The 24,590-nt window shown below is 51.1% G+C and overlaps 8 protein-coding genes across 8 annotated transcripts; 5 read left to right on the top strand and 3 right to left on the bottom strand.

Moving 5' to 3' along the window:
• Positions 1 to 174: 174 nt before the first annotated feature.
• Z519_09317 (uncharacterized protein) lies at positions 175 to 998 on the bottom strand (the record flags this gene model as incomplete). Its single annotated transcript, XM_016767041.1, has 2 exons — positions 175 to 373; positions 439 to 998. 2 exons carry the CDS (start codon positions 996 to 998, stop codon positions 175 to 177), a joined length of 759 nt encoding a protein of 252 aa, XP_016616557.1.
• A 407-nt stretch (positions 999 to 1,405) lies between these two features.
• Z519_09316 (uncharacterized protein) lies at positions 1,406 to 2,533 on the top strand (the record flags this gene model as incomplete). The annotated part of the gene is made up of 1 exon (XM_016767040.1): positions 1,406 to 2,533. One exon carries the CDS (start codon positions 1,406 to 1,408, stop codon positions 2,531 to 2,533), a length of 1,128 nt encoding a protein of 375 aa, XP_016616556.1.
• A 1,265-nt stretch (positions 2,534 to 3,798) lies between these two features.
• On the bottom strand, positions 3,799 to 8,280 carry Z519_09315 (uncharacterized protein; the record flags this gene model as incomplete). The annotated part of the gene is made up of 5 exons (XM_016767039.1): positions 3,799 to 6,028; positions 6,661 to 7,241; positions 7,298 to 7,571; positions 7,657 to 7,945; positions 8,019 to 8,280. The coding sequence occupies 5 exons, from the start codon at positions 8,278 to 8,280 to the stop codon at positions 3,799 to 3,801; spliced, it is 3,636 nt and encodes a 1,211-aa protein (XP_016616555.1).
• Positions 8,281 to 9,624: 1,344 nt separating this feature from the next.
• Z519_09314 (uncharacterized protein) lies at positions 9,625 to 11,409 on the top strand (the record flags this gene model as incomplete). The annotated part of the gene is made up of 2 exons (XM_016767038.1): positions 9,625 to 10,774; positions 10,826 to 11,409. The coding sequence occupies 2 exons, from the start codon at positions 9,625 to 9,627 to the stop codon at positions 11,407 to 11,409; spliced, it is 1,734 nt and encodes a 577-aa protein (XP_016616554.1).
• A 649-nt stretch (positions 11,410 to 12,058) lies between these two features.
• Positions 12,059 to 13,151, bottom strand: Z519_09313 (uncharacterized protein; the record flags this gene model as incomplete). Its single annotated transcript, XM_016767037.1, has 3 exons — positions 12,059 to 12,615; positions 12,669 to 13,004; positions 13,055 to 13,151. 3 exons carry the CDS (start codon positions 13,149 to 13,151, stop codon positions 12,059 to 12,061), a joined length of 990 nt encoding a protein of 329 aa, XP_016616553.1.
• A 702-nt stretch (positions 13,152 to 13,853) lies between these two features.
• Positions 13,854 to 15,237, top strand: Z519_09312 (uncharacterized protein; the record flags this gene model as incomplete). Its single annotated transcript, XM_016767036.1, has 5 exons — positions 13,854 to 13,988; positions 14,058 to 14,141; positions 14,196 to 14,284; positions 14,345 to 14,495; positions 14,557 to 15,237. The coding sequence occupies 5 exons, from the start codon at positions 13,854 to 13,856 to the stop codon at positions 15,235 to 15,237; spliced, it is 1,140 nt and encodes a 379-aa protein (XP_016616552.1).
• Positions 15,238 to 16,356: 1,119 nt separating this feature from the next.
• Positions 16,357 to 16,890, top strand: Z519_09311 (uncharacterized protein; the record flags this gene model as incomplete). The annotated part of the gene is made up of 1 exon (XM_016767035.1): positions 16,357 to 16,890. One exon carries the CDS (start codon positions 16,357 to 16,359, stop codon positions 16,888 to 16,890), a length of 534 nt encoding a protein of 177 aa, XP_016616551.1.
• Positions 16,891 to 17,658: 768 nt separating this feature from the next.
• Z519_09310 (uncharacterized protein) lies at positions 17,659 to 19,647 on the top strand (the record flags this gene model as incomplete). The annotated part of the gene is made up of 7 exons (XM_016767034.1): positions 17,659 to 17,991; positions 18,064 to 18,252; positions 18,322 to 18,427; positions 18,503 to 18,844; positions 18,905 to 19,021; positions 19,099 to 19,478; positions 19,528 to 19,647. 7 exons carry the CDS (start codon positions 17,659 to 17,661, stop codon positions 19,645 to 19,647), a joined length of 1,587 nt encoding a protein of 528 aa, XP_016616550.1.
• Positions 19,648 to 24,590: the final 4,943 nt, after the last annotated feature.

The following is a 24,590-nucleotide window of genomic DNA, read 5'->3' as shown; positions in this document are numbered from 1 at the left end:
GTACGGCAATACTCGAAAGGAAGAGGCTGAGTGCCGCCACTGTGCGGTGATGCCCTTGCTGCTAGTAGCTTCGACATAGGTAGCCATCTCTGTCCCCTTTGTCCCCTTCTACTTGGTCAATCCGACCATATCAGCCAATGATGACTTGCTTTTGGTAGAGCAATGAAGCGTTTTTCAGCACATTGCACCTCCGTCGACAGTGTAGATACATCCCGTAGTCCAACTCGAGTCGTCACTAAGCAGAAAGACGAAGGTTTTCGCCAATTCTTCCGGCGTTCCCATTCTCGGAATGGTGAGGTTAGAGTCAACGGCATCGGTCCCGCCGCCAGTCTCGGAGAGGACTCTGTCCATCAGTGGTGTTTGGACTGGACCTCTGGCGCCGAAAATGTATATCAGTAAAGCCGGATCTGCTGGATTGGATATGGGAAGATAACTTACGGTGCTACTGCATTCACTCTGATGCCTCGAACGCCAGACTCGGCGGCGGCACATCTGGTTAAGCCAACAACGCCAGATTTACTCACACTATACGCTGAGATACCGGCCCTGCCTCGAAGCGCGGCAATGCTAGCAGCATTGACGATCGCGCCGCCGTGCTTCATTGCTCGGAGTTGGGCTCGCAAGCAGTAGAAAAGGCCGGTCAGATTGACGTTGATGACCTTGTCCCAAGATGAATTTTTCAACTCGGAGATGCTGCAGAAGACCTTTTGGTCGCCTTCAATGCCCGCGATATTCGCCGCTCCATCGAGCCGGCCATAAAAATCCACGGGGCTGTCGATCCACTTGTCCACGCTCTCCGAGCTCGACACATCAACTATCGTCACCGTAGCTTCTGCACCTTGCGACTTAAGTTCTTCGGCGAGCTCTTTCAGAGGCTTTTCTTGTACGTCTGCCAGTGCGAGACGGGCACCGCGAGAGGCGCATTCGCGGGCCACAGCACGTCCGATCCCGCTGGCAGCACCAGTCACTGCGATGACCTTAAGCTTGAAGGAAGACATGGTTACGATAAGTGCTCCTCTGTGCAATGCTCAGGCCTTTTCGAGGAGATGTGGCAGTGAAACGTAATACATAATGCTTGGACCGCCACTCAGGCTTCGGCCGGAGACAAAAGTAGCTAGACGTAAAGGAGCGGATTAGCGTGGAAACCACAGAAAGAAGGAATACTGGGCCCGGCGATTCTGATTGGATCACCGGACCGAACAGCAATATCCACACATGGCATGGTACCCCGGATCCCCAGATGGTACCGTCGAGCTGATCGTGTGGTAGAGGGTGTTCTCCGTATCATAAAAGAATTACCAAATGGAAGACATTCTCTGACACGACCGCCCACAGGCAGAGATCACACTCATTCGAAAAATCTTAAAAAACAATCACGGTCTACAATGTTCTCGTCACAGTATTTATGGCTGTGGGCTCATTGGGCGCAGGATATGCGGCCTCTATCATCGGCACGACTCTAGCACAGCCGTCTTTCCTGACCTACTTCGATTTACTCACCAGATCCAACGGTACGCAGCTCATAGCCACTACGAATGGTCTCTTCTTTGCCGGCGGTGTTCTCGGAGTTATCACTATATCGTGGATGGCAGATACCTGGGGCCGGCTGTGTGCACTTCGAGTTTCCAGCGCAGTCAGCATCCTCGTTAATGCTCTCCTTGCTGGCAGTGTCAACATCGGCATGTTTATTGCCTTTCGCACTGTGGCCGGCGCAGGTGTCTTTATGCTGGTAGCAGCTATTCCCCTGTGGATCAGCGAGACGGCACCGCCAGCAACCCGTGGTACCCTCGCCGACTTTCACAGCTGTGGTATCCTCCTTGGCTACGGCCTTGCATCGTATATGGGTTACGCATTCTTCCACTTGCCGACAGAGGACAATGTGGCATGGAGAGGGCCCTTTATAGTAGGGCTGGTGCCGTTAGCCTTCCACCTCATCGCACTTTCCTTTGTTCCAGAATCTCCACGATGGCTGTTGGTTAATCGACAGCCGGAACGCGCTCAGGCGGTTCTTCGCCGCCTCCATACAGCCCTGGAAGCGACCGTCGAGTTGCAACAGATCTCTGCAGCGATTAAAAGGGAGAAGAGGCTAGACAGCTCTTGGTCAGCGATGGTCCGAAAGCCGGCTTACCTCAAACGAGCGCTTATAAGTTCGAGCACTGTTGTCTTCATCGAGTCTTCGGGCATTCTCGTGATCAACAATTACGGCCCTACGATATACGGCAGCCTCGGTTTCGATAAACTAACCCAACTCAGATACAACATGGGCTATAACACCATGGCCATAGCCGGCGGCCTACTTTCATTCTTCATTATCGATCGAGTCGCACGTCCCAAGCTCATTATGACCGGTCTCACGGTTTGTTGCAGCACCTTGATCGCGCTAGCTGCAATCCTTGCCAATTTCGCCTCATCAGCCGACGACCTCGCCCACCCAAATACGACCGCCCTTCGCGCCGGTGTGGCAATGATATACATTTACTGCCTCAGTTTTAAATTCTTCCTCGATGGCACCATGTTCGCATATATGGCCTAGCTCTTCCCAACCCACATCAGAGCTAAGGGACTGGTCATCACCATCGCGTCGCTCACAGCGATTAATGTACTGTGGACCCAGATCGCGCCCACAGCATTCGAGGCCATCGGCTGGAAATTTGTCACGAGCCCACCGTTGTCCCCAAGTACTCTACGCCCTCCACCCGAATCGGGTGGACGGTATAGAAAGAAAAGGAAAGGATAAGGCAAAGGACGGTTGAGGCACAAGGCTATCGGTTAACGCTGCCTTACCCTTTTCACGTGACAGAAAGAGGGGAAGCTATAAGAGTCTCCTCTCACCTGAATCGGCTGAGAGAGAACTCTTCCTTTTTCTCAAGCGTTGAGTCGTTGTCAATAGGACTACGTGAATAGAATAAGGCATTCAGCTACTCTAATCTCTTTATACCTACTGCGTTGCGTAGGTCCCTGATAAAATTCTACCTGTGTTTCATCATTCCACCATTGTTGTTCGCCATCCTGGTCGCTTTCACTTTCCCAGACACTCTCGGCCTGCCGCTCGAAGAAATTGCGAGGATTTTTGGAGATCACGAGGACCAAGCCCAGTGTTGAAGTCGACGAGCTCTGATTGGCTGAATAGTCATGATGGAGAGTATGTGTGAACTTGCATGTTGCCTGCATTCCAGACATTGACCATCTGGGACTGTTTATATACACTTTTGGTAGGGTATTTCCCCGACAATTGCAGCGTTCTTGTGCCTGGACCGTGTTCCATTGCATATCCTTGCCTATCGGCGCTCTCCGCGTCGCAAGGCTCCGCCTGGGTGACGAGGCTGACCTTTCTGTATAGGACCTCGCCGACGCTGAGGTCTAGACCGAAAAGTGGGTCCTGGCTTCAACACCCAGCGACCGAGTTCTCCCACTGGCAGCTCAGATATTGTCTCAGCACACGTCAAAAACCCGTTGGCGCGCCAGGTCTCGGATGGTAAGACATCGTATGTTATCCTGTCTGATTCATCGAAGTGACGCCTATGTATTTGGAAGCGCACAAAGCTCGTTGGCCGTGGATTTCAAGATTACATCCCCCGGAGGTGTCGCTGAAGTTGCATCATCATTGAAAACATATTGCTCGATACTGAATCAATCTAAATTTGATATCCACACAAGTAAACGTACCAGAGAACCAGCCACAGGCAAGAACCAGATCGGACGTATTAGGCCATTCATGCAACGTTGTTCCTATCACGTATGATCGTAAATGTCTAGTTCCTACGCGGCTTGCTTCCCTAGCCTGCTTGATCGTTGACGTTAGAAACTGCCAAGGGGCCAGTTCGAGCCAGTGACAGAGTCAGGAATACCAGCCAAATCGAACCATGAATCCTCCAGGGCCCCGAAGCCGCCCGCATCGGAGAGAAGTGGGAAGTCCATCACCGAGGACGACGGGATGGCCGACCTCGCGTCTTGAAGACTGATGTCATTGAAGTGGCCCACCCCTTCTGTTTGGGTCTCGCCGGGTAATACCATCCCGGTCATGCTTGTGAGTTCCATGGCCCTTGAGGCGTGGTCTGGCCTCTCTGAGGCAGGGTTGCCGTCGCCACCAAAGAGTGGTGGAAGTGAGGACGCCCCCTGGGCATTAAAGGCTGCGCGCTGGTCAAGGTACGTATTCGACGTGTTACGCGGACCTGTTGTCTGGCCTGGGGCCGAGCGAGTATTGCTCGTGTCGTCCATCCGGCGATCACCAGACTTGGAGCCATCTTGGCTTGACCGTTCACGTCGCCTCGCTCGACTTAGTATGTACTCGATCGTTTTCAAGACCCACGACGGCGCGAATTGACGTTCTGCCAGCGTGTAAAGCATGGCTTTGCATTCGTCGAGTTGGCGAGATGCTTGGTTGCGAATGGTATTGTCGTCCGAAAAGGTATCGAATGAGTGGTGGATGCTAACGGGCATGATGCAGCTGACCACGGTCGCGGGCAGGAAGTTGAGCAGATCGGCGTTGAAAAAGTCCATAGCAACCTTTGTGATTTCTTGCGCGGCGTGTCGAACCCGACTGCGGGCCAGATGCTTTCTGTCTCGCTCGGTCACGCCCGTGTGGTTGGGCTGGTATGTCTCCAGCGGCAGTGCCTGTGGTCGGTGGATGGTCATCACAGCCATGTTGTACATCATGCACAGGATCGCTCGATGACTCGCCGTGGCTACAGACCACTCGGAGGGATCGTCCGGTAAGGGTCCACTGTGCCAGAGGTCGATCGGTACCTGCTTGCGCCAGGTCGCCAATTCCTGGTTGCACGCAATTAGGTCATCTATCACCTTCTGTCTCTCGTTCCATGGCATCGTGTTGGAATTCCTCGCGGCCTGGGTCAAATGAGCACCGAATATCTTGTTGCCCGTCCTCCGGTGACAGGTTATGCTGAGAATTTTGCCAAGAATCTGATTCAATTTAATGTATTCGACACTCAGACACGCCAGGAGGTGGCTTGGAGCATCGGGAGGCCAGTTCATGCCTGACCCGGTGACTGACCCAGCCTCCGGGTGGGTGAAATCGTCCGGGGTGATTGTTGAGATGTCCTCGACGGCAATAGTGAACCTAGGCGCACGCCTCAGATCGAAGGCTGCGATGATCTCTCTATTGCACAAACTCCACCAGACTTTCTTTCGTAGGCGCTGCATTTGCTGATTGATCGCGTCTGTCGCGTCTGTCGGCGGCGAGTATTGCAGGTCCATGCTACACGCGATGGAATGGGCAACGCCAACCCAATACCAGCCATCCTTTTGGTCGTTTGCTTTGCGGAACCAGAATGACCAGAGTAACAGAGATTGGACCAAAGTCAACCGATCGTCTTCATAGTCCGCGTCGTAGAGGACGCGGATTCGCCTGTCCAAGCTTTGCCGGAAGGCCTTGCGGCTGAGAAAGCCCGCCTTTCGTACGAGCCTAACGTCGGTCCACATGCCTCCGGCAAAGATCACGGCCTGTAACAATAAGAGGCTAATGTTGTCTGTGCTACCGTGCGGTGCGTGGACTGTGGACCAGATCTTGTCAAACTCCACGGTAGGGTACAGAGGGTGCATGAATTGGTAGTAGCAGCGCAGGCAATCATCACGGAGTGCCGGGTGAGGAAGTGTGAAGGCGTCCTTCTTCTCCAGATATGCGATGTCGTCGGCGTCCAGATGCGACGGCATCGGCTTGATGTAGTCAGGCAAGTCCTGAACCGATGACCGTACAGTTGATGGGGCGTACACGGGCGAAAGGCTGCGAGCTGTATAGGAATGGCTTTGCCTGTGCTCGGCACCACCTGGCGACCAGGGCAACTCGATTTCACGGGCAGAAGAGTCCTCAGACTGGGGCGAATGAGTGTTGGGACTGTACTCGGCAGATGCACCGTGTTCGGGGGACGCATTGCCAGTGTTCCCCTGTGGCTGGGAGCCGTTGTATGGTGCTATCCCGTCCTGCGGCTGGTTGCTTTCGACTGCGACCGAGCTCTCACTGGGGACTGGAAGCACCAGGGGAAGAAGAGTGGGAAGGGCCTTCAACCGCCTGCTGGGCAGAAGTCAGCGGTGGTTGATGTGAGAGGAGAGGATCAAAGCAATGGCCTAACCTTCGTGGTCGCTTAGGGACTATTTCACAATGTATGTTTTCAAGCATACAGTTTGAGCACCGTTTGCCGTCCTTCGCATCACAGCGGATCTTCTTGGCACGACATACTCGACACGCCGCTCGCGCACGCTGAGCCACGGGCGGACCTGGGGGCGAAGTATTGGACAGAGACAAATGAAAGCTGGGGGCAGCTTGCATTGTCAAAACCTCCTCTCTTTGCCGAAGAATCAAAATCTTGTGTGTACCACCCAAAGTGTATTAAGCTAGATAGCGCGGACACGCCCGTGGGAGTGGTTCGGTCTTTATGCGAGGTGCTGTGGGCGACACCATTGCCCCCGGAAATTTCCCCCCCGGGCAAAGTTGGGGATTTTCAGAGTGCGCAACCCCGCTCGTCCCCGCTTCTGTAGTCTGGCCAATCACTAATTATTGACGCCAAGGAGATGCAGGCAAGATACTCCGTATTGGTCAAGTCACGTGCTACTCAGCTGCCTCTCCGCTGTATGGGCACCGTGCACGCGGTACACCTCATCTATCTATCTACTGTAGCTGTAGATATAGTCTTAATGTTAGCATACGCGAGGATCCCCAAGGAGCCAAACTCGGTGCCGATGCCACTCTCCTTGACTCCGCCAAACTGTGCCTCTGGTGTAACAGTTGGGGAGCTATTGATCCAAACGTTTCCGCTGTCCAGTTTTTCTGCAACCTCTTGTAAGAGCTTGCTGTTTGTGCCAAACACAGTCGCTCCCAGTCCAGCCGTGGTGCTATTAGCCCGGCCGATGGCCTCGTCAACACTTTGGTATCTCTGTATTGGCACGATCGGTCCAAATTGCTCCTCCTGAACAATCATACTCTGGTCAGGGGGATCATCAATAATGGTAGGGTTGATGAACAAGCCTCCTATGGAGTCCTCACAATCGACCGTACCAAGTGCGAGTCGATAACCTTTGTCTTTGGTGTCATGGAAGAAGTCCTTGATTCGGTCAAACTGCTTCTGGTTTTGGACGGGGCCTAGCATGACTCCTTCATCGTTTGCGTTACCTACTTTCAGAGACTTGACTGCATTTGTGAAGGCGGTAAGGAAGACGTCGTAAACACTGGAATGCACATAGATACGTTTCGTGGCGACGCAGACCTGTCCGGTGTTGTAGAACGCGCCCTAGAACTATTGATCAGCTTATCTTAACCTTTCCACAGAATTAATGACGGTATTACCATTGCGATCAACTGCGCAGCTTGCGCGATATCAGCGTCGGGGAGGACAATTGCAGGGTCATTTCCACCCAATTCCAAGGTCACCCGCTTGAGTGTCTTGGCTGCCGCAGCCATGATACTCTTGCCTACGGCGGTCGAACCAGTGAAACTGATCTTATGCACACCTGGATGCTCGACCAAGGCGGGGCCTAGCCTATTATCGCCGCCGAGGGCCTGTACAAGTCCTGGCGGGAAGATCAGATTGGCGATCTCTGCAATCTTGAGCGCAGTGTATCTGTCATACGGCCGTCAATGATTCTGTTCTCGCGATGTCTTTGGTTATGCTTCGGAACGGAGAAACATGGGATAAATCCACGTACGGTGTAAATGGACTTGGCTTAATGATAACGGCATTGCCCATTTGAACAGCTGGAAGGAGCTTGGCTAAGCTCAGTTTGAGTGGAAAATTCCACGGACAGATGGCCACCGCCACACCCAAGGGCTCATACACATGTCTAATATGCCGTGTGGGGAGATCAAATTCCTCGCCCTTTGGCTGCTCGAGCTTGATGTGCCAGTCGAAGTGTGCATACACGCCGCTGACTTCCACCTTTGCAACACGGCGTGGCTTGCCGGTCTCTTTGATCAATATTTCTACCAAATCCTCTTCTGTGGGTCGAGGGTCAGCTCACTGTCACCGAAAATCATGCTCGAACAAGCCTGCTCATTGAGTAGGACTGACCATAAGCCTGCACGGTCTCTTTGAACAGATTAATGCGTTCTCTGCGATATTCCCACGACGTCGTTCTCCATTCCTTGTATGCTCGATTGGCGGCGTCTACCGCGTTATCCACGTCTTTTAGGGAAGCCACTGGTACGTCCCAGTTCGGACGGCTGGTGTTGGGATCGATACCCTGATATTTGTGTTTGGAGGAACGCAAGCTGCCATCAATGACGTTCGAGAAGGTTTCGAATGAGATTTGAGTCGCTACTGACGGAGCCATTGTGGCAACAACATCCAAATCAGCAAAAACGTCCTAAGGTGATGGATTGCTAGGATCAACGCGATGAATTCAGACAGACGACGATGTGACCATGATTGCTGGATGTTTGCACGCTTTAGAAGGCCATCGACATGCGAATGATTGGTTCATCTCAGGACATACGCCTCCGTGGTTGCGCTGAGCCCTATTCTCTACATTTGCCGGTCGCCCGGTCTAATCGACTGTGATTGATTCGGCTGATCTCCCACGGCTCTGAAGCGGGAGCAATTGTACATAGCATACTGGGATCCTCGCTCACCTCCTGGTTGGGTCAAGGGCTTCGGCCCGGGCGACAAATACGAGATCATCTAATTATCTGAGCCGGACGAGTGCGACCACACACACTAGTTCTGGACTTTGCTTTAGCATCCCCACAGCTCGACCAATGTCTTCTTCACAATCTTGCCGGCTGGATTCTTGGGAAGTCCATCGGCAACAACACGAAGAATTGTGGGCAACTTGGACCATGCCAATCTAGACCGGAGGTCTTCCCTCATTGAGCTCGGCGGGATTTCGGAAATATACCCATCCACACAAGCGCTACCCGAATTCATCGTCCGGTACCTCAGTACCTCGACTTCGATCGCTTCAATGATGCAGGGAAGATCTAGGCTTTCTCGCTCAGCATCCAAAGCAGAAATCTTATACCCACCCGATTTGAGAATGTCGATGCTGGCTCGGCCGAGAACGAAAGAATCCTCGCCTCGCTTTTGCGCTATGACGCCGGTCTCATAGTAGCCAGCTCACCGTGACCTGCCCGCGTTGCCGCTTCAACATGAAGACAGCAAGCAAGCATATATGGTGATTTGGCCAGGATTCACCTCCATCGAACTTGTGATTTTGAGTTCGACCCCATTTGACAATTTGCTGTGTTGTTGTCGACGCTTGCGAAGCGTCCTCCAAAATTAGCTGACGGACTGTGGCAACACCGAAGTTCCGCAAAATATGGCTTCGAGCTGTTTTACGCCTTGAGCCACTTCATATTCGGGCCGAGGAACGAAGGGTTATACCAAGCAAAAATGGGTTTCGCTATCTTTGAGCTTCTCACCGCGACATTGGCACTGGGCCTGCTATCGCCCGGGAACATCGTTCACCCCACGGGGCCCCGCGGTGTTTCACTGAGCATAGGCAAGGATTTCCTGGAGCCGGTCGGCCAGCCTTTAACATGCTGCAAGCCAGTCAGAGCAAGCACTCGAGGATCCGAGAATGCTCTGATAAATGAACCCTATGGCACTTATTGACAGCGTCTACTCTACGTGCTCTCAAGTCCAGACCCAACGCCCAGCTTCTGATATGTCTTCCGCCATGGAGTCCTCAAATCAAGATGTTCAGGAAAAACCTACCGGTTCAAAGATCAATGTGACAGATGTCGGCAAGTCCTACTACTACAGTCTACCATTTCTTGGGACCTACCTCGCTCTCTGTTTCAACCTCAGCGCTTGCACCGGAGGTTTCGCTTTAATTGCTCCTATTCTGTCCATAGTCAACGAAGACATCGGACCAGATCCCTCTATCATCTGGGTAGCCTTGGTGTACTCAATCGGTCAAGGCATTGGGTTGGCATTGATCGGCCGTCTCAGCGACTTGTTCGGACGACGGTATTTCCTCATTTTCGCCAGCGCTTTGGGACTGATTGGATGCATCATATGTGCGACCGCTAAATCAGTCCCTGTCTTGATCGGTGGCGAAGCCCTTGTTGGACTTTCGGCTGCCGGGGGAGCTTCTTACACGTCAGTTCTCAGCGAGATGGTCCCGGTCAAGCACCGCTTTCCAGCACAATCTTTTATCTACCTGTGGCAGCTGCCTACGGCGGGCTTTGGGCCAGCTTTGGCGTACATTTTCATCTTGAACACTCAAGCTGGATGGCGCTGGTGCTACTACTATAACATCATGTGGAACGGACTGTCCTTGATCCTCTTCATCGCATTTTACTTTCCGCCGACATTTGAGGAGAAGCATGGCAAGGAGGACATCTACAAGTGGTTAAAGAAATATGATTACTTCGGCACGGGTCTCTTCATTGCCGGCGAGGTCCTGTTCCTTCTCGGCTTGTCTTGGGGTGGAAGTGTATACCCATGGCGTTCTGCGTACGTCATTTCGACACTGGTCGTCGGTGTAATCACACTGATTGCCTTTGCAACATACGAAACCAAAATGAACCTGGAGGAGCCATTCGTGCCAAAGGGCTTGTTTAGACGCCGTTCCTGGGTTGCAGTGGTGATTCTGATCGGAGTCTGTGGTGGCGTCTACTACGCGTTCGCTCTCGTCTGGCCACGAATGGTCACGGCGCTCTACAGCGACCCTAACGACCTGTTGCAAGTGGGTTACGAGGCATGCGTCGTTGCTCTCGGAATCACTGCGGGCCAGATTGTTGGTTGTGGATTGTCACGTCCACTGGGCCGAACAAAATTCCAGCTTATTGGCAGTATCGCTGCCGGTGCAATTTGCCTATCAAGTACGTCGGCGCAGACTCCTCCGCTCTCTGATATTGTCTAACAAGCATCAGGTATGACAACGTGTGACCAATATACCAGAGCCAGAGCAACTGCTTTGCTATTCTTGGGCACCTTTTTTATCGGCTGGGCCGATGGAGTGGCCCAGATCATGTGCGGAATCGATATCGCGGATCAAAAAGATATTGGCGTAGCCTGTGGAATGATGGGAACCATTCGAGCCTCTTTTGGTGCCGGCTGTGCGGCCATTTACTCGACAATCCTCACCAACGAGCTATCTTCGAAAGTTCCCGGCCAAGTTGTCCCGGCCGTTCTTGATGCTGGACTTCCGAAGGGAAGTGTCACTCAATTCCTCCAAGCCCTCACCTCCGGTAACGTTACCATGCTGCAAGAAGTCAAAGGAGTGACCGCAACGATCATTCAAGATGGGTCATCAGCTTTAAAGCAGGCCTCCGCAGACTCCTACCAGGTGGTCTTTTTCTCGTCTATCGCTTTCAGTGTCTTGGCTTTTGTCTGCGCTTTCTTCACGGCAGATGTCGACAAATACCTAACAAATACCGTCAGTGCCATGGTCGGCAGAACGAAACCAACTGTAGAAGAGGTAGAGATGGTTATGGGCCCAAAATCCGATGTTTAGTTCAACAATCAGATTTCGGACACAGGGCAAAGCCTCGCACTGGAGGCTGTCAAACTCCTCCATGCTGATTGAGGTTACATATGCCTCATTATAGGTCTCCTGTTTCTTTCAAATGTCATCAAGAGTGACTGCGAATAGGTGACCACAATGAACTCGGAATAACAAATGTACGCTAGTTCCGGTGGATAGCAAATTTAACATTTTACATTGGTGGCTGGTTCGACTGGAATTGTAGCTGGAGGCGGTAACTTGGTTCCCCATTCTCATGGCCACGATCTTTAGTCCCGTGGGGATATTTCTTAAGCGAAGGAAGCACGAAGCATACTATCGGCCGGTGACTGAGCTCATGTACGAACGGGAGTTGGTGGTACGAAAGCTGTGCTGCAGAAGTAGTGTGGGTATGGAAGCCGCCCTTGTCGACACTTTCCACTGCTTAGTCGCGATAAAGTGGCAACAAAGAGCATTCCAGGATCTAGCATCTTCGACTGTAGCTTGATTTTTACCATGGCCTTAAGTCGGTTCCATCTCAAACGAATTGAATGCGTACTGGAGACGGATCAGCGAAGGTTTGAACCCTTGGGCGATGGATCAGTCTTAGATCTTTACTTCTCGACTTAAGGTCTGACACCCATGGCCGCATAAGAAGAACCTAGAGGATTGCTATTACGTTGGGAGGAGTGCCAACCCCGCCGAATACATTGAGAGGGGCGCTGGTAAGAAAAAACGACCACTGGTTCCTCTCTCGGCAAACCTCTGCTAATCTTTCGAGGTCCCAGAGTTCCCCAATCGGCGTTCCCCAGTGAGCAAGCAGCCATTCGTGGAGTTTGACGACGCCTTCGTCGTTGAAGTCTACCGGGTTGCATTCAAACCCTATCGTGTCACCGGCCACGGCAGCGAAATGGTGATTCCACAACCATTTGACACTGTTCATGGATGATTCCACGCCGATGAAGGCGTATTTGTCCAGCGATTCGACTTGGTCCTCCTTTGAGGCGTGCTGGTACCATTGCAGAAACCCCGAACGGATGATGAGGATGTCTCCTACATGAAACTCGGTGTCCTGGTGTTTCGCCACCGCCTCGAGCTCTTCGGTGGAAATTGCAGAGGCTGAATTCGCTGCGACGGGAGGTTGGCCCGTTTGTTGTCTCCAGCCAAAATAGTCCAATAATACACCACGCCCTACTATTCCACCTCGTTCTACCCACCCTATACATAAAGTCAGCCAAGCAAGCTTTCCCCAGGTCTTGCCACTGCCTTACGGTGGATGCCAAGCCTACCATCGTGTCGCTTGTTATCAATGTCAGAATGTTGTAGGCCCTGATAGTATGTGCCCGTCTTCTGGAGGCCGACATGTCGCAAACCGTCCCATTGGGAGCTGCTCTGTGTGTTGAAGGTGACGACATCATCGTGAGCATATAGATTGATATTGTTGCTTTCGCTCGGTTCTTTGAAATCTTTGATTCGATGCTCAAAGGCTTCACGTCCGCCAATGCGGTAATCAAAATAGTCCAGGCTCAGGTCCAGCTGGATCGAGACACCGGCCTTGATTTCTTGTGCAGCATTGCGCACGACATCGGGTGTCAGATAATTCAGTGCTGCGCCGGTGTCAGTGTGGCACCTCTAGATTGAGACACACAGCTCGTACTGCCATATTCGTCGTCCTTGCCCCACAGTCCCCAGGCGTTGCCTTGAGGTTGCCTGTCGACCTTGGGCAAAGAATCAAAGTCTGGATAGTGAGACATATGACCGTCTCTCTACGAGATCAGGAATTTGGACCCCTCGCAGAAGGTTTTCTGGTTCTCAGGACTATCTTTGTGCTACGCGGATGAGAAGCATCAAGGTTACGGATCACAGGACGGCCAGACGGGGAGCCCGATTGATCTTGTACCATAGGAATACCACACTCTGGTTCAATAACTTAGAATGTTTCATTCTGCTTGTTCAGACCCGTTGTGTCCAATAGCCTACCGCCGCAAAATTCATAGGCTCAAAGTCTCTCGGTCCGGCTGACCATTGAAATTACGACTTGGAGTGCGGATATTTTCGCACCCTAACGCTCCTCGCCATCGTTGTAATTGGCTCCCGGTTGCTGCGACATGCCGCGGAATTCACATGTCGACGGAACGGAATCTCGCAGGGCACTAGAGTGGCGGCTTCGATCACCTCGTGAGTTGCGAGTATTCGAAAATCCTGCGGCGTGGCGATAGTTTTTGAGTCTCTCGGCCCACCATGAATTCCCGATGCCTCCAGGAAAAGAAGAGTCTACAGCTTCGAGGAAATTCCAGCGAATCGTGTAGAACTATGCCTTGCTAGAACACAGTTGGTAGATGTCCTGATCTTTGGCACAGCCAACGACGTATCATTTTCATCCAATAACTTGCATTCAATCTCCCAAATCAGCGTGGAAGCCACTACTCAAGCAGCGTCTCTTCCTCTTAGGAGATATGGGCGATACCTTCAAACAACCTGCTGAGCCGCCCACCGAGTTGGGTCGGTACAGGATATTGTCCAGCACCGCTGGTGTAAGAGTATCCCCTCTGTGCCTTGGGACTTTGTCTATGGGTGATGCATGGCAAGAAGTAAGTGGTCGGAATATCATTTTATGCACGCTAGAAATATTTGAGCTTGAATCTGATTTCTATCGGCAGTGGCTGGGCAAGACGACCAAGGAGGACTCTTTCAAGCTGCTCGATGCATACTACGAAGCTGGAGGCAACTTCATCGACACCGCGGTATGTCCCATCTACGGCAATCATGTCCTTCCTGCATCTGACCCCTATGGATAGAACAATTATCAAGATGAGCAGTCAGAGACATGGCTTGGAGAATGGATGTCACAGAGGAAAAACCGTGACATGTTGGTTGTGGCAACTAAGTACGCCTTTTCTGTCTGGCTACTTGTCGCATTTTCAAAATCCACTAACGGCATGAACAGATACACCACCGACTATCGCAGCCACGAACTCGGCAAGGGTAAGACAGTCAACTACGCTGGCAATCACAGAAAATCTCTCCACCTGTCCATCAATGCTTCCCTCAAAAAGCTACAGACCGATTACATCGATCTGCTTTATGTTCACTGGTGGGTCAGTTGATATTTCTCCCATGTCTGTTTATTTAATGTGGGTTATTGATCCTGTCCGGCAGGACTGGATGACCTCGGTCAAAGAAATCATTGACAGCCTCCATATCCTTGTGGATCAAGGCAAAGTGCTTTACCTAGGCATCTCCGATGCGCCCGCCTGGGTCGTCAGCATGGCGAACGAGTACGCACACAATCACGGCAAGACACCCTTCAGCGTCTACCAAGGCCGCTGGAACGTTATGCGCCGTGACTTTGAGCGCGACATCATCCCCATGGCGCGGCATTTTGGAATGGCTATTGCACCGTGGGACGTGCTAGGCGGAGGCCAGTTTCAGTCTCTTAAACAAATCGAAACACGAAAGCAAGCCGGTGGGAGTCTACGCCACGAACAGACCGCAAAGGAGGCAAAGATGTCCGCGGCGCTTCAAAAGGTTGCCGGAGAACATAACCTCGAGAGTCTGAGCACCATTGCGGTCGCGTATGTGATACAGAAGGCACCGGGCGTGCTTCCCATCATTGGCGGGAGAAAAGTCGAGCATCTGCACGACAACATTAAGGCCCTGAGCGTCAAATTGACGGACGAACAGATCAAGTACCTAGAGAGTGAGACTGATTTCGATGTTGGGTTCCCCAGCGACTTTCTAGGGGAAAGTCCGGTGGCTTCAGGCAAAAGTCCGTATCTTGTGTCTCTGACTGCACATATTGCATATCCCACCCCCCAAAAGCCTTTCGTCAAGCAGTAGATGAGAGGAAGGGGTGGAAACCTAGCCCCTGGTAAGCAGCAAGATTGAGGCTGGAAAGTCATCTCCGAAGAGCTATCTATCTCTTGAGAATAAACTATGCCGTCACGGCGATATATCACACCTAATATAGACCTCCTCGATATCAACTTCGAGAAGCAAGGCATTCATGATCTGCATGAGTGTCGGCAAAGCTGAGAAGCCTTGTATCTCTACGACTCCGAATTTGCAAAGCAGCAAGAGCTCTCTACTGCGCTGAGCCTTTTGTTGAGAGCTCTCTTTGGTTAAGCACTTCGGTGACCTTGGGTCAAAGAAGGAAGAGCCACAGTTCGAGTCCGCCTAGGCCGGGTGCATTCTCTCGATTCTCATCTATCTTTGTTGGCTAATCTGATTGGATCGCTCCCATCCAATTTATTCAAACGGATATCTGCATGGTCTCGCTCTCATGCAGGGTCCTTACCAGAGACAATCTCCAACCGAAGACTGCTTGAACTGATGTCACCGGACTCGACGAGATGTTGGTCTGTTTCCATGTTACAAAAGGTGTGCCTCCTTGATCAATTGTATTCCTGCTGGCTGGGAGCGTAGAACAAAAGATTATCGTATTTGGAAAATGCTACCATTCGAACTGCCGACGGTGCTCCGAGAGAAAGGACTCATAAGCTTCGGTCCAAATGGAAGCGATGGTTCCGATGAGAACAACAGATGAAGTGACGAGGCTTACAGGGAAGTCCCCAACGGGCCGATCGAGGAGAAATATCCCTCGGAACCCAGAAGGGTTTAAGTCCCGCCTCGTACTCCCGAGACTTCTGTGAAGCCGACTGGGTTCAGTAGATCTTTGGCAATTCAAATTCATTGGTCACGGCTTCAACCTGTGTCTTGCGTTCATCAGACTAGCTCCAAAGGTCATCCTTGGAAGTTTGAAAATTTAAGACGTTGTAGTTCCAGAAGCAATTGTCTCAGTAAAGCTGAACTCTCGGTTTGCTTTCATATACTACCTGCATCCTCGAAGCAAAGATCGTTAAAACAATAACTCTCTGCAGACTCATTAGAAACCTCTCAGAGTGAGGACTAGTCACACTTTAGTCTGTACGAATTAAACGACGACGAAATCTTAAAACAATGCCCATCACCACCGCCGAGCAGCTTGCAAGCATTCGAACCGGCACTCTAGAAGACAAGGTTAACTATCTTCTCGATCATACGGCGATCGTCGATTTGGTACAGCGTTATGGGCAGGCCACTGATACGCACGATTTCAAGCTGTTGAGAACATGCTACGGAGACGAAATCGAGGTAGATCACACTCCAACGATCGGTGGGGGTCTTTTTCGGATTTCCGCCGACAAATGGTGTCGGCTGGCCGAAAAGTTTCATGGACAGCTAGATGGTGATGAACACATCATGATTCCTCAGAGCATAGTGATCGACGGAGACAATGCTTCTTGCCATGTACTCATGCATGCAAGCCACTACTATCGCAAAGCCAATGGCAGCCCATATCAGACCATCGCAGGGACGTACGACATGAATGTTGTGAGGACTAAAGCAGGTTGGAAGATTGCCAAGTCAGTTCAAAAGTTACATTTCGCTGAGGGCAATTGGCAATTTCACGAGGAGATCAAAAGCTCCCTTGGCAATTTGGAAGACGCTTGATTACTGCGATATCACAACAAACATCTCAAATACTCCTCGATCATCTGAACGCCTAGCACAAGAAAAGACATTCTATGATTACATCGCTACTTTGAGGTGACATCTGTCGCGGCACCGAGATATACTAAGCTTGCTAGACCCCTAGTTCATCACCAAACAAACTTATACTGAAGCCCTTACTATATAGTTGCGGCCCAAAAAACGGATGCCTAGTATATTCCCAACCCGTTGCGAATCCGTGCACGGAGCACTGGTTACAGCCCCTCTACATTATCCAATCTCGTCAAGCGGCTGTCTAATCGGAGCAACTTTGCTGATGAGAAACACCCAAAGCCGCTCCGAACTCATAGAAACATCAAATGCTTCTGCTGAAGGAGTGAAACGCCCCCTACAGTACTGTGAAGCCGAAGCTATTGGTGGTGCACGTGGTGGCTCAGGCACTGGCCAAATCTGGCAATAGCCGAAACTCCGTTGATAGAAGCCGTAGGACCGTAAACCGGCCCGGTCAAGATTGGGCCTAGTTTACATCCACGTTTCCCCGGTCGAGATTCCCAGAGACTTATGCTTGCGATGGAAAACCTGGAGATTGTGGAGTTGCCACGCGAATACTCCGTACGAACTCAGAGGCCAGATCAACAAGGTCAGAGAGCTACTCCGCGCATATATAGATTCCGATCATCCAATTGTCATTTTGACCTCGTGATCTTGTCCAAGTTACTATTCCAATCAGATCTACTCCTCTCGACATTATCCTCGTTGGAAGGTGCCATGAGGCTCCGAACGTTGCAACAGGTGGGCCACCACGAGAAGGCGGTCACGCTCGTCGATAGCTCAGAGACGCAAGACGAGCACAATCCGCATTTGGGTGCTACTGATATTGTGCTCGTCCCTCACCCATCCAATGACGTGAACGACCCCTTGCGATTCCCAAAGTGGAAGAAATGGACGATCTTTGGCAATGTCATTCTTCTTACCTTTGTCTGCAACTTTTGGCTGGGCGGTCTAGCTCCTGGATTCTATTTGCTGAGTCTCGAATTTAAGATCGGCACCTCTCAAGCAACAGGTTTGTTGACTTGGCCGCTGCTGGCAGCCGGACTATGTGTGAGTGGAAACTTCTCGATGGCTGGCCCTAATGAAAGCCGGGACTGGCTCTGCTAACGCTTTCACGGGTAGAACTTCTTCTGGGTGCCCACCGCAGACTACATCGGTCGAAGACCTGTTTTTCTCACCTGCGTCATCGCTATGTTCGCTTGTGAGATATGGGCTTCAGTGGCCACTTCGTATACAGGTCTCCTCGCATCGAGAACTATCGGGTCTTTCTTCTCGTCCTGCCACGAGGCTTTGGGACCTGTCATCGTCAACGTATGTATCCCCAGCTCTTTTCCCTCGATAAGCTTCTCCCCAGCTTGATCCGTACTAACGGGCTGGCAGGATATTTTCTTTCTCCATGAACGGGGTCAAAAAGTGTCGATTTTCGTGCTGGGAATCTATCTGGGAAACTCACTGGGCACGGTTATATCAGGATTTATTATTCAAGGTAATCAACCAATCTGTGCTTCAGATTGTGTTTCACTACAAGCTTGGGCATTTGTTAACGTACTACAACGAATAGGAATTGGCTGGCGATGGACATCCTGGCTCAGCGCGATTCTCTCTGGTATAAACATCATTGGCATCGTTTTCTTTCTTCCAGAGACGCGATTTAATCGGACCCTGGACAACGAGGCCGATCAAACTGTCTCAGCAACGCACCAGCCAAAAGAAGATCATGAGTACAAAGAAGAAGCCGCCATAGAGGAATTCAGTGCAACCCCGGTGCTGGTGGGCCAGAAGAAGACCATGTGGCAGGACATGAAAATTTTCTCAGGTGTCGCCAGTCACTCATATGTGACCCATCTAATCCGGCCATTCCCGTTGCTGTTCTACCCGTCGGTTGCTTGGGGCACCTTTGTGTGTGAGTATCATGTCCCAAATCCAGCGATGGTGTGTCAAATGAATGCTTACTGAACCCCAGTCCTCGTCAGTCTTGCATGGCTCATGGCTGCCGGCTCTCTCAGCTCGTTTATCTTTCAAGTCCCTCCGTACAACTTTGGACCTGGAGTGAACGGTCTAGTCCAGCTCGCCGGATTAAGTGAGTACTGCTGGATCTTTCTCAGAGGTTAATTTGGTCTCCCAAAAGGATCCAAGACTAACTAGCCATTTCAACAGTTGGAAATCTAGTGGGCGCTTTCTTCGGCGGACAGCTAAGCGATCTCTATGTACGATACGACGCGCGCCGTCGCGGAGGTAAATTCCTTCCCGAATCGCGCCTCATCTGCCTTGGCTTCGCCGCAGTCATATGTCCTGTTGGAATTCTCTTGTTCGGAATCGGAGCTCAACACCACTGGCACTGGGCGATTCTCTATGCGGGATACGGCTTCGTGAGTGTTATGCCTAACATAGCCATCATTGCAATGACCTATTCGGTCGATTCGTATTTTGAGGTAGCGTCCGAGATATTGCTCCTCATGAACGGATTGAAGGCTATTGGCGCATTTGGGTTCTTTTACGGATTCATCCCCTGGACTGCCAGCGTTGGGTACTCCGCGGTAAGTCCAACCATGAAGACTCTGCTTATCATGGCTTACCTTCGTCTAGGCATTCTGTACAATGGCAGGGATCTGGTGGTTTGCTCTGCTTCTCGCCGTTCCGATGTACTTCTTTGGACCACGGATCAGAAACTACACCATCGACCACTTCAAGATCGTGCTGATCTAACGGAAACACTCCGGCTCACAAAGTCGGTCGTATGTTCTCTGACGCGAGTAATTCATAGCAGAGTCAACAGAATTAGCTGACTTCGAAATTCTTCGGTGGGGGAGCGAGGCGACAAGGTGCTTCAGGATAAGATGTATCGCAGAGACGCCGTCTTTTGCTGGGTACGGAATGAGATAGCAGCCAAGCCTATAGGGAGTAACGGGACGTATCCTGACGTAAATATCAGAGCACCCTCTGGTCGCTTAGAGAGATCTTGCCGGGGTGTCTGCGGGCTCTGAACTCCGGTGCAGCAATTCATCTGGGCTGACCAGTGACGAGGAGGCGGAAGCAAAACATCCCAGTTCACATCGCACAATTTTGCAAGCTTGCGTGCGGATGACATCGAAGGCGAGCTCAAGTCCTTGCCACCACTCATTGCACTCAGCGAAACGAAAATCGGTCGGGCACTGGTGAGGCAGAGCAGATGCGATATCAAGTGAACACCAAGATGTGGACACAAGCAGCCCAAATGGTACAAAGAAGGAAAGTTGCAAACACTGATGCAGGGTCTCCTTGATACCACCGTCTGGAACATTCGACTTTGTCGACTTGGCCGGAATCCAGGATTCCCCCCACACATCTCAGGCGAGACGCATGCTGGCAATGGTTAGGGATGATCTTCGATGATGCTCATCGGCCAAAGCCAGAAGAACGCAAGTCCAGGCGGCGCTCAGAGGGAAAAGCTTCAATCTTATGGAAGTTGGAGGTGGAAATCGAGATCGAGACCTACGGCTCGCACACAATCAGAGCCAATCTATCCCGATCGCACAGGAGGACGCCTGCCAAAGTTGGCGTATGGTCATCCTGACAACAACCAATGGATTTGAGGTCTCTTCCTGTGATTCGTCTCATGCCGATCGGTGCTGTACTTTCCAACAGCTGACCCGCCAATGTATGGGTAGTGGGAGCTTGATAAGGGATTCGACCTGCAGAAACCCGCATAAAGAAATAACCCTGGCCACCTCGTACATTCTCGAAGGCGTTTGGTGTGGAATAGTCTCTATAGGTACCGATCTTTTAGTGCGTTATAGGGCCCAAGGGGCTAAGCACCACGTAATCGCCCGCCACACGGTCCCCTCTTCCAGCCCCTCAGCCCCTCAAGCCCCTTTTACCCTGTGATTCAACCCTTGGCTTTGAGATTGAGACCGCCGCATGCCTCAGGCTGCGACGCGATTTCAATTGCTGAGAGTACAACAGGCGGCATATAGTCTACATGCCTCATTCGGCCAGAGCAAACGACGGGCTGCCCTCCCTTCGAGATCGACTCTTCACGCCGAGACTCGGGAGATAGCAGCCTCATCTTGTGAAGTTGTCCAGTGGCGCCTCGTGCTTGACCTCTTCCTAGATCTTGTCAATGCCCTCGGCAGCCTTCTGACTCAAGGGGCCCTTCTCGATGCTTGTCAAGGTCTGCTCGTGCTGCTAGACGGCGAGCCAGATGACAAAATAAGTGGCACAGCCAAAATGGCCACCCCACCAAAGTCGATGCCGCAACGACTCTCAATTATGCCTATTGCTAGTAATTTACAGTGTATAGAACATCGTCTAGAAGCGAATCCTGCCTAGATTTCACCCCTAGTACTCTGTAACACCTCCATCTCTGAGCGCTAGGCTATTCATCCGATCAATCATGCTGTCTATATACCTGTTAATTGTCTCCTGCGGAATGTCCTACCACGCTTGGTTGATCGCCTGAACGAGGCTATTGTCGTCAAAATGATCGATCGACTTAATCCTCTGTTTCTACGCCCTCCAGATATTCTCAATCGGCGATAGATCTAGCGATCCTGAGGCGTTAAAGAAGTAGTTAAGACCCATCTGTTCCTTGAAGCGCCTGGCGGCAGAGTTCTGGCCAATGCCGTGAGCGCTGTCTTGATCCTCCTCAAGGATGAAGTCGCTATCGCCTTGATCAATCCATCGCTTAACCTCCGTTAGGATCTCGTTAATATAGACTGTAGTGGTCATCTTACCGTTTGACGAATGGGTCTCGTAAAAGATCAATCTGGACTTAAAATTATAGCCAACTACGGCCCATATATGCCAGCGTTTTTCGTTCTTATATTTGAAGGTCTTTTCGTTGTATGTCTTCTGTATACAATCCGGATGGTAGCGCTCTCCTGGCCTTCGAATAATGTGTAATTTACGCTGTGGACCGCGGCCAAAATGGCATTTATCTGAAAAGCGAACTCTTCGCCATTGGCGTAGTGGCCAGTGCCGTCGAATGGCGAGATATTCGCGACGTTCTTTGATTGATTTGGCCGTTAGAAAAGGCTTCTGGTAGGCAACGTATTTATAATAGCCTCGATCGTGAAAGGCCCTTTGAATAGTTCGCTTAGAGATCTGCCTGCGATCTAGAAAGACCTCGTGAAAGACCTCAAGCCAGGTGCAAATACGGTGGTCAAATCCACCCTGTAGTATCCAGTCTTCAAAGACTTCAAAGTCGCTGTTATTGAGGAGAGATTTCCTGCCACGATTCTCTGTCTGATAGGGCGAGTTATGATGCCTTCGAGGCTCTTGAGATGTAGCGATATAGCGATATCCAGTCCGTGGAGGAACGTGGCAGAACCTGAAGATATCCTGTTGACTAATATCGATGCCCTTTTGCTGGCAGAATTGCGTTAACGTCCGCACCTTTTCTTTAACTGGTGTTGGGTTCTGAGCGTTCCCTAAGGCCTCCTCTTCCTCTCTAGGTGTTACTGGACGATTTGCGACCATTTTGGTAGAGTAATTAAAGCACAAAGGTGGTGGGTTGCTCGTGGTTGTGGGTGCGTAAATAGTTGGCAACTAGTTGGTGGGTGGCGTGACGTAACGCTGTGCCACTAATTTTGTCACCTGGCTCGACGGTACTCGCGCCAACGATGATGGCGTCACCAAACTCCTTTTTCAACGGACAGTTATAGGTAACCCACCGATACGCCAGCTCCGATCGAAGAAAATCTTTCACAGTGACCAGGTCTGGAGTAGGGACGTCCGTGCCGAGATACTAGCTGCGGGCCGCGTCTTCGTCTGGGGGAGGGAGTCCTTTTCGCTCGTGATCGTCTCTCATCAACTTTAGGTGCTAGCTAGGCTATAATATTAGGGTCGACTATCTCTTCGAAGGGTAAGAGAAGGAATTTAGTAGAGCTCTTATAGAACGTAGCATTATAGAGTCCAATCGTGATCTTTTTTCGTCTTAGAGATATAATTATTCCCTCCCCGGACCTAATCAACTTCCGCATGCGCTCCTCTTGTGTACCCATTTGCGTCTACTTGAGCCCATAATCTGTCTGCGGTAGTCTCTTGTCCGCCCATTTTAGGAGGACGAGACGAGAAGGAGCAGGGAGAGGATGTCGGCGACGTCTTGTAGGGTATGAAAAGCTAGGATTTGGAACGGGAGAGTTCGCAGATATAGAGGAGGATTCGAGAAGGAGGATTTCTCAGATGGTCGGACGGCCGGCCAGGCTGGATCTGGACTCCCTTATGTCCTCCGCGACAATGAGCTGAGGAGGGAAATCAGAGGGAAGGGGAGGGGCTCTCAGCTGTAGGGAACCAAGGGAACGAAGGGCAGGACTTTGTCCCAAGGGACCCAGATATGGGCCACATCCACTGCCCGGCGCGCCGACATGACGGCAGGACGAATGAGGACGGTCGTAGGTTAGGGCGACGGGGAGAGTGAGTCGGCGGGTGAGTAGAGGGTGAGTAGAGGGTGAGGAGTGGATGAGCGAGGGTGAGTTGTGAGGTGACGGTTTTAAAAGCGGCACGGTCGGGGGTGATCCCCAAGTGAGCGCCGTGCAGATTTTACTCTGCTTGAGCCGCCAAGACTGCCTGCGCCCCTCCAAGCTGAACAGCGTTCCAAGCCTGATCGCAGCTAACCCTTGACCAGCTGAAACATATCCCCATAATAGTATGGTTGGGGATCTTCATTCTAGAAACTCGTTCAGCACCCTTTCACATCCCCAACACAATGACTTCTTTACAAGCTTCGTCCTATCCTACCATGTCACGGTTAAACACATGACGCTTCTACCTGTAAACCACACCGAGTGTTCCCTCTCTTCGTCCTCCCCACCTCTAGCTACGGTGATGACCAACTCGCCCACGCCGCCGGTAACCTTGCCCGACCGGGACATTACACGATGGATCCGCTATCAATGACCGCCAGCATCATTACTGTGTTACAGCTTACATTAACGCTCGTAAGCTACATCAATGAGGCGAGAAATATAACCGCAGAACAGAAGAAGGTAGTAGTTAAGGCTAATAATCTCTACGGTCTCTTAACCAGTCTACGCTTTTAAGTGGAAGAAGCCCGATCCAACGACCCTTGGTTTAATTAAGTGAAGCTGTTAGGAGTCCTAAATAGCCCCCTCGACCAGTTTAAAGGTGTTCTTGAGTCCATAGTAAAATAATTACCGATATCTAGGAAAAGAGATAAGGTCAAATCAGCAATATTATGGAAATTCACCAGAAAGGAAGTGAAAGATGTATTAACTCGAATGGAGCGGTTAAAGACGCTCATCAACTACGCCCTAATAAAAGACTTAATGTGCGTACGACTACTTTAGAGAGGAAAATAGTTACTAACGGTAGAAGAGAATTATTAAGAGCGATTTATGAGGATTTAGAGACGGTACGAGAATAGAATGAACAACTTTCCATGCGGATGAATCGCCTATAAATCCGCGCGGACCGTAAGTGCGGTTATACGTATTGAATGGCTAAGCTAAGATATATGATAGAGGAGCTACTGAATAAATTATCGCAGTGGTTAGACATACTAGATCTATCTATAAACTACCACGTAGCGCTGCAGAAGCGACACCCTAAGACGGGACAGTGGCTCCTAGACGGTCAACATTTCACTGATTAAAAAAGCTCAACATCGTTATTAATGTGGCTCCACGGTAGTGGTACGTTACGGTTATAGA

The sequence above is a fragment of the Cladophialophora bantiana genome (assembly GCF_000835475.1).
Source record: "Cladophialophora bantiana CBS 173.52 unplaced genomic scaffold supercont1.15, whole genome shotgun sequence".
NCBI lineage: Eukaryota > Fungi > Ascomycota > Eurotiomycetes > Chaetothyriales > Herpotrichiellaceae > Cladophialophora > Cladophialophora bantiana.
This window is presented reverse-complemented; position numbering and strand designations above follow the sequence as displayed.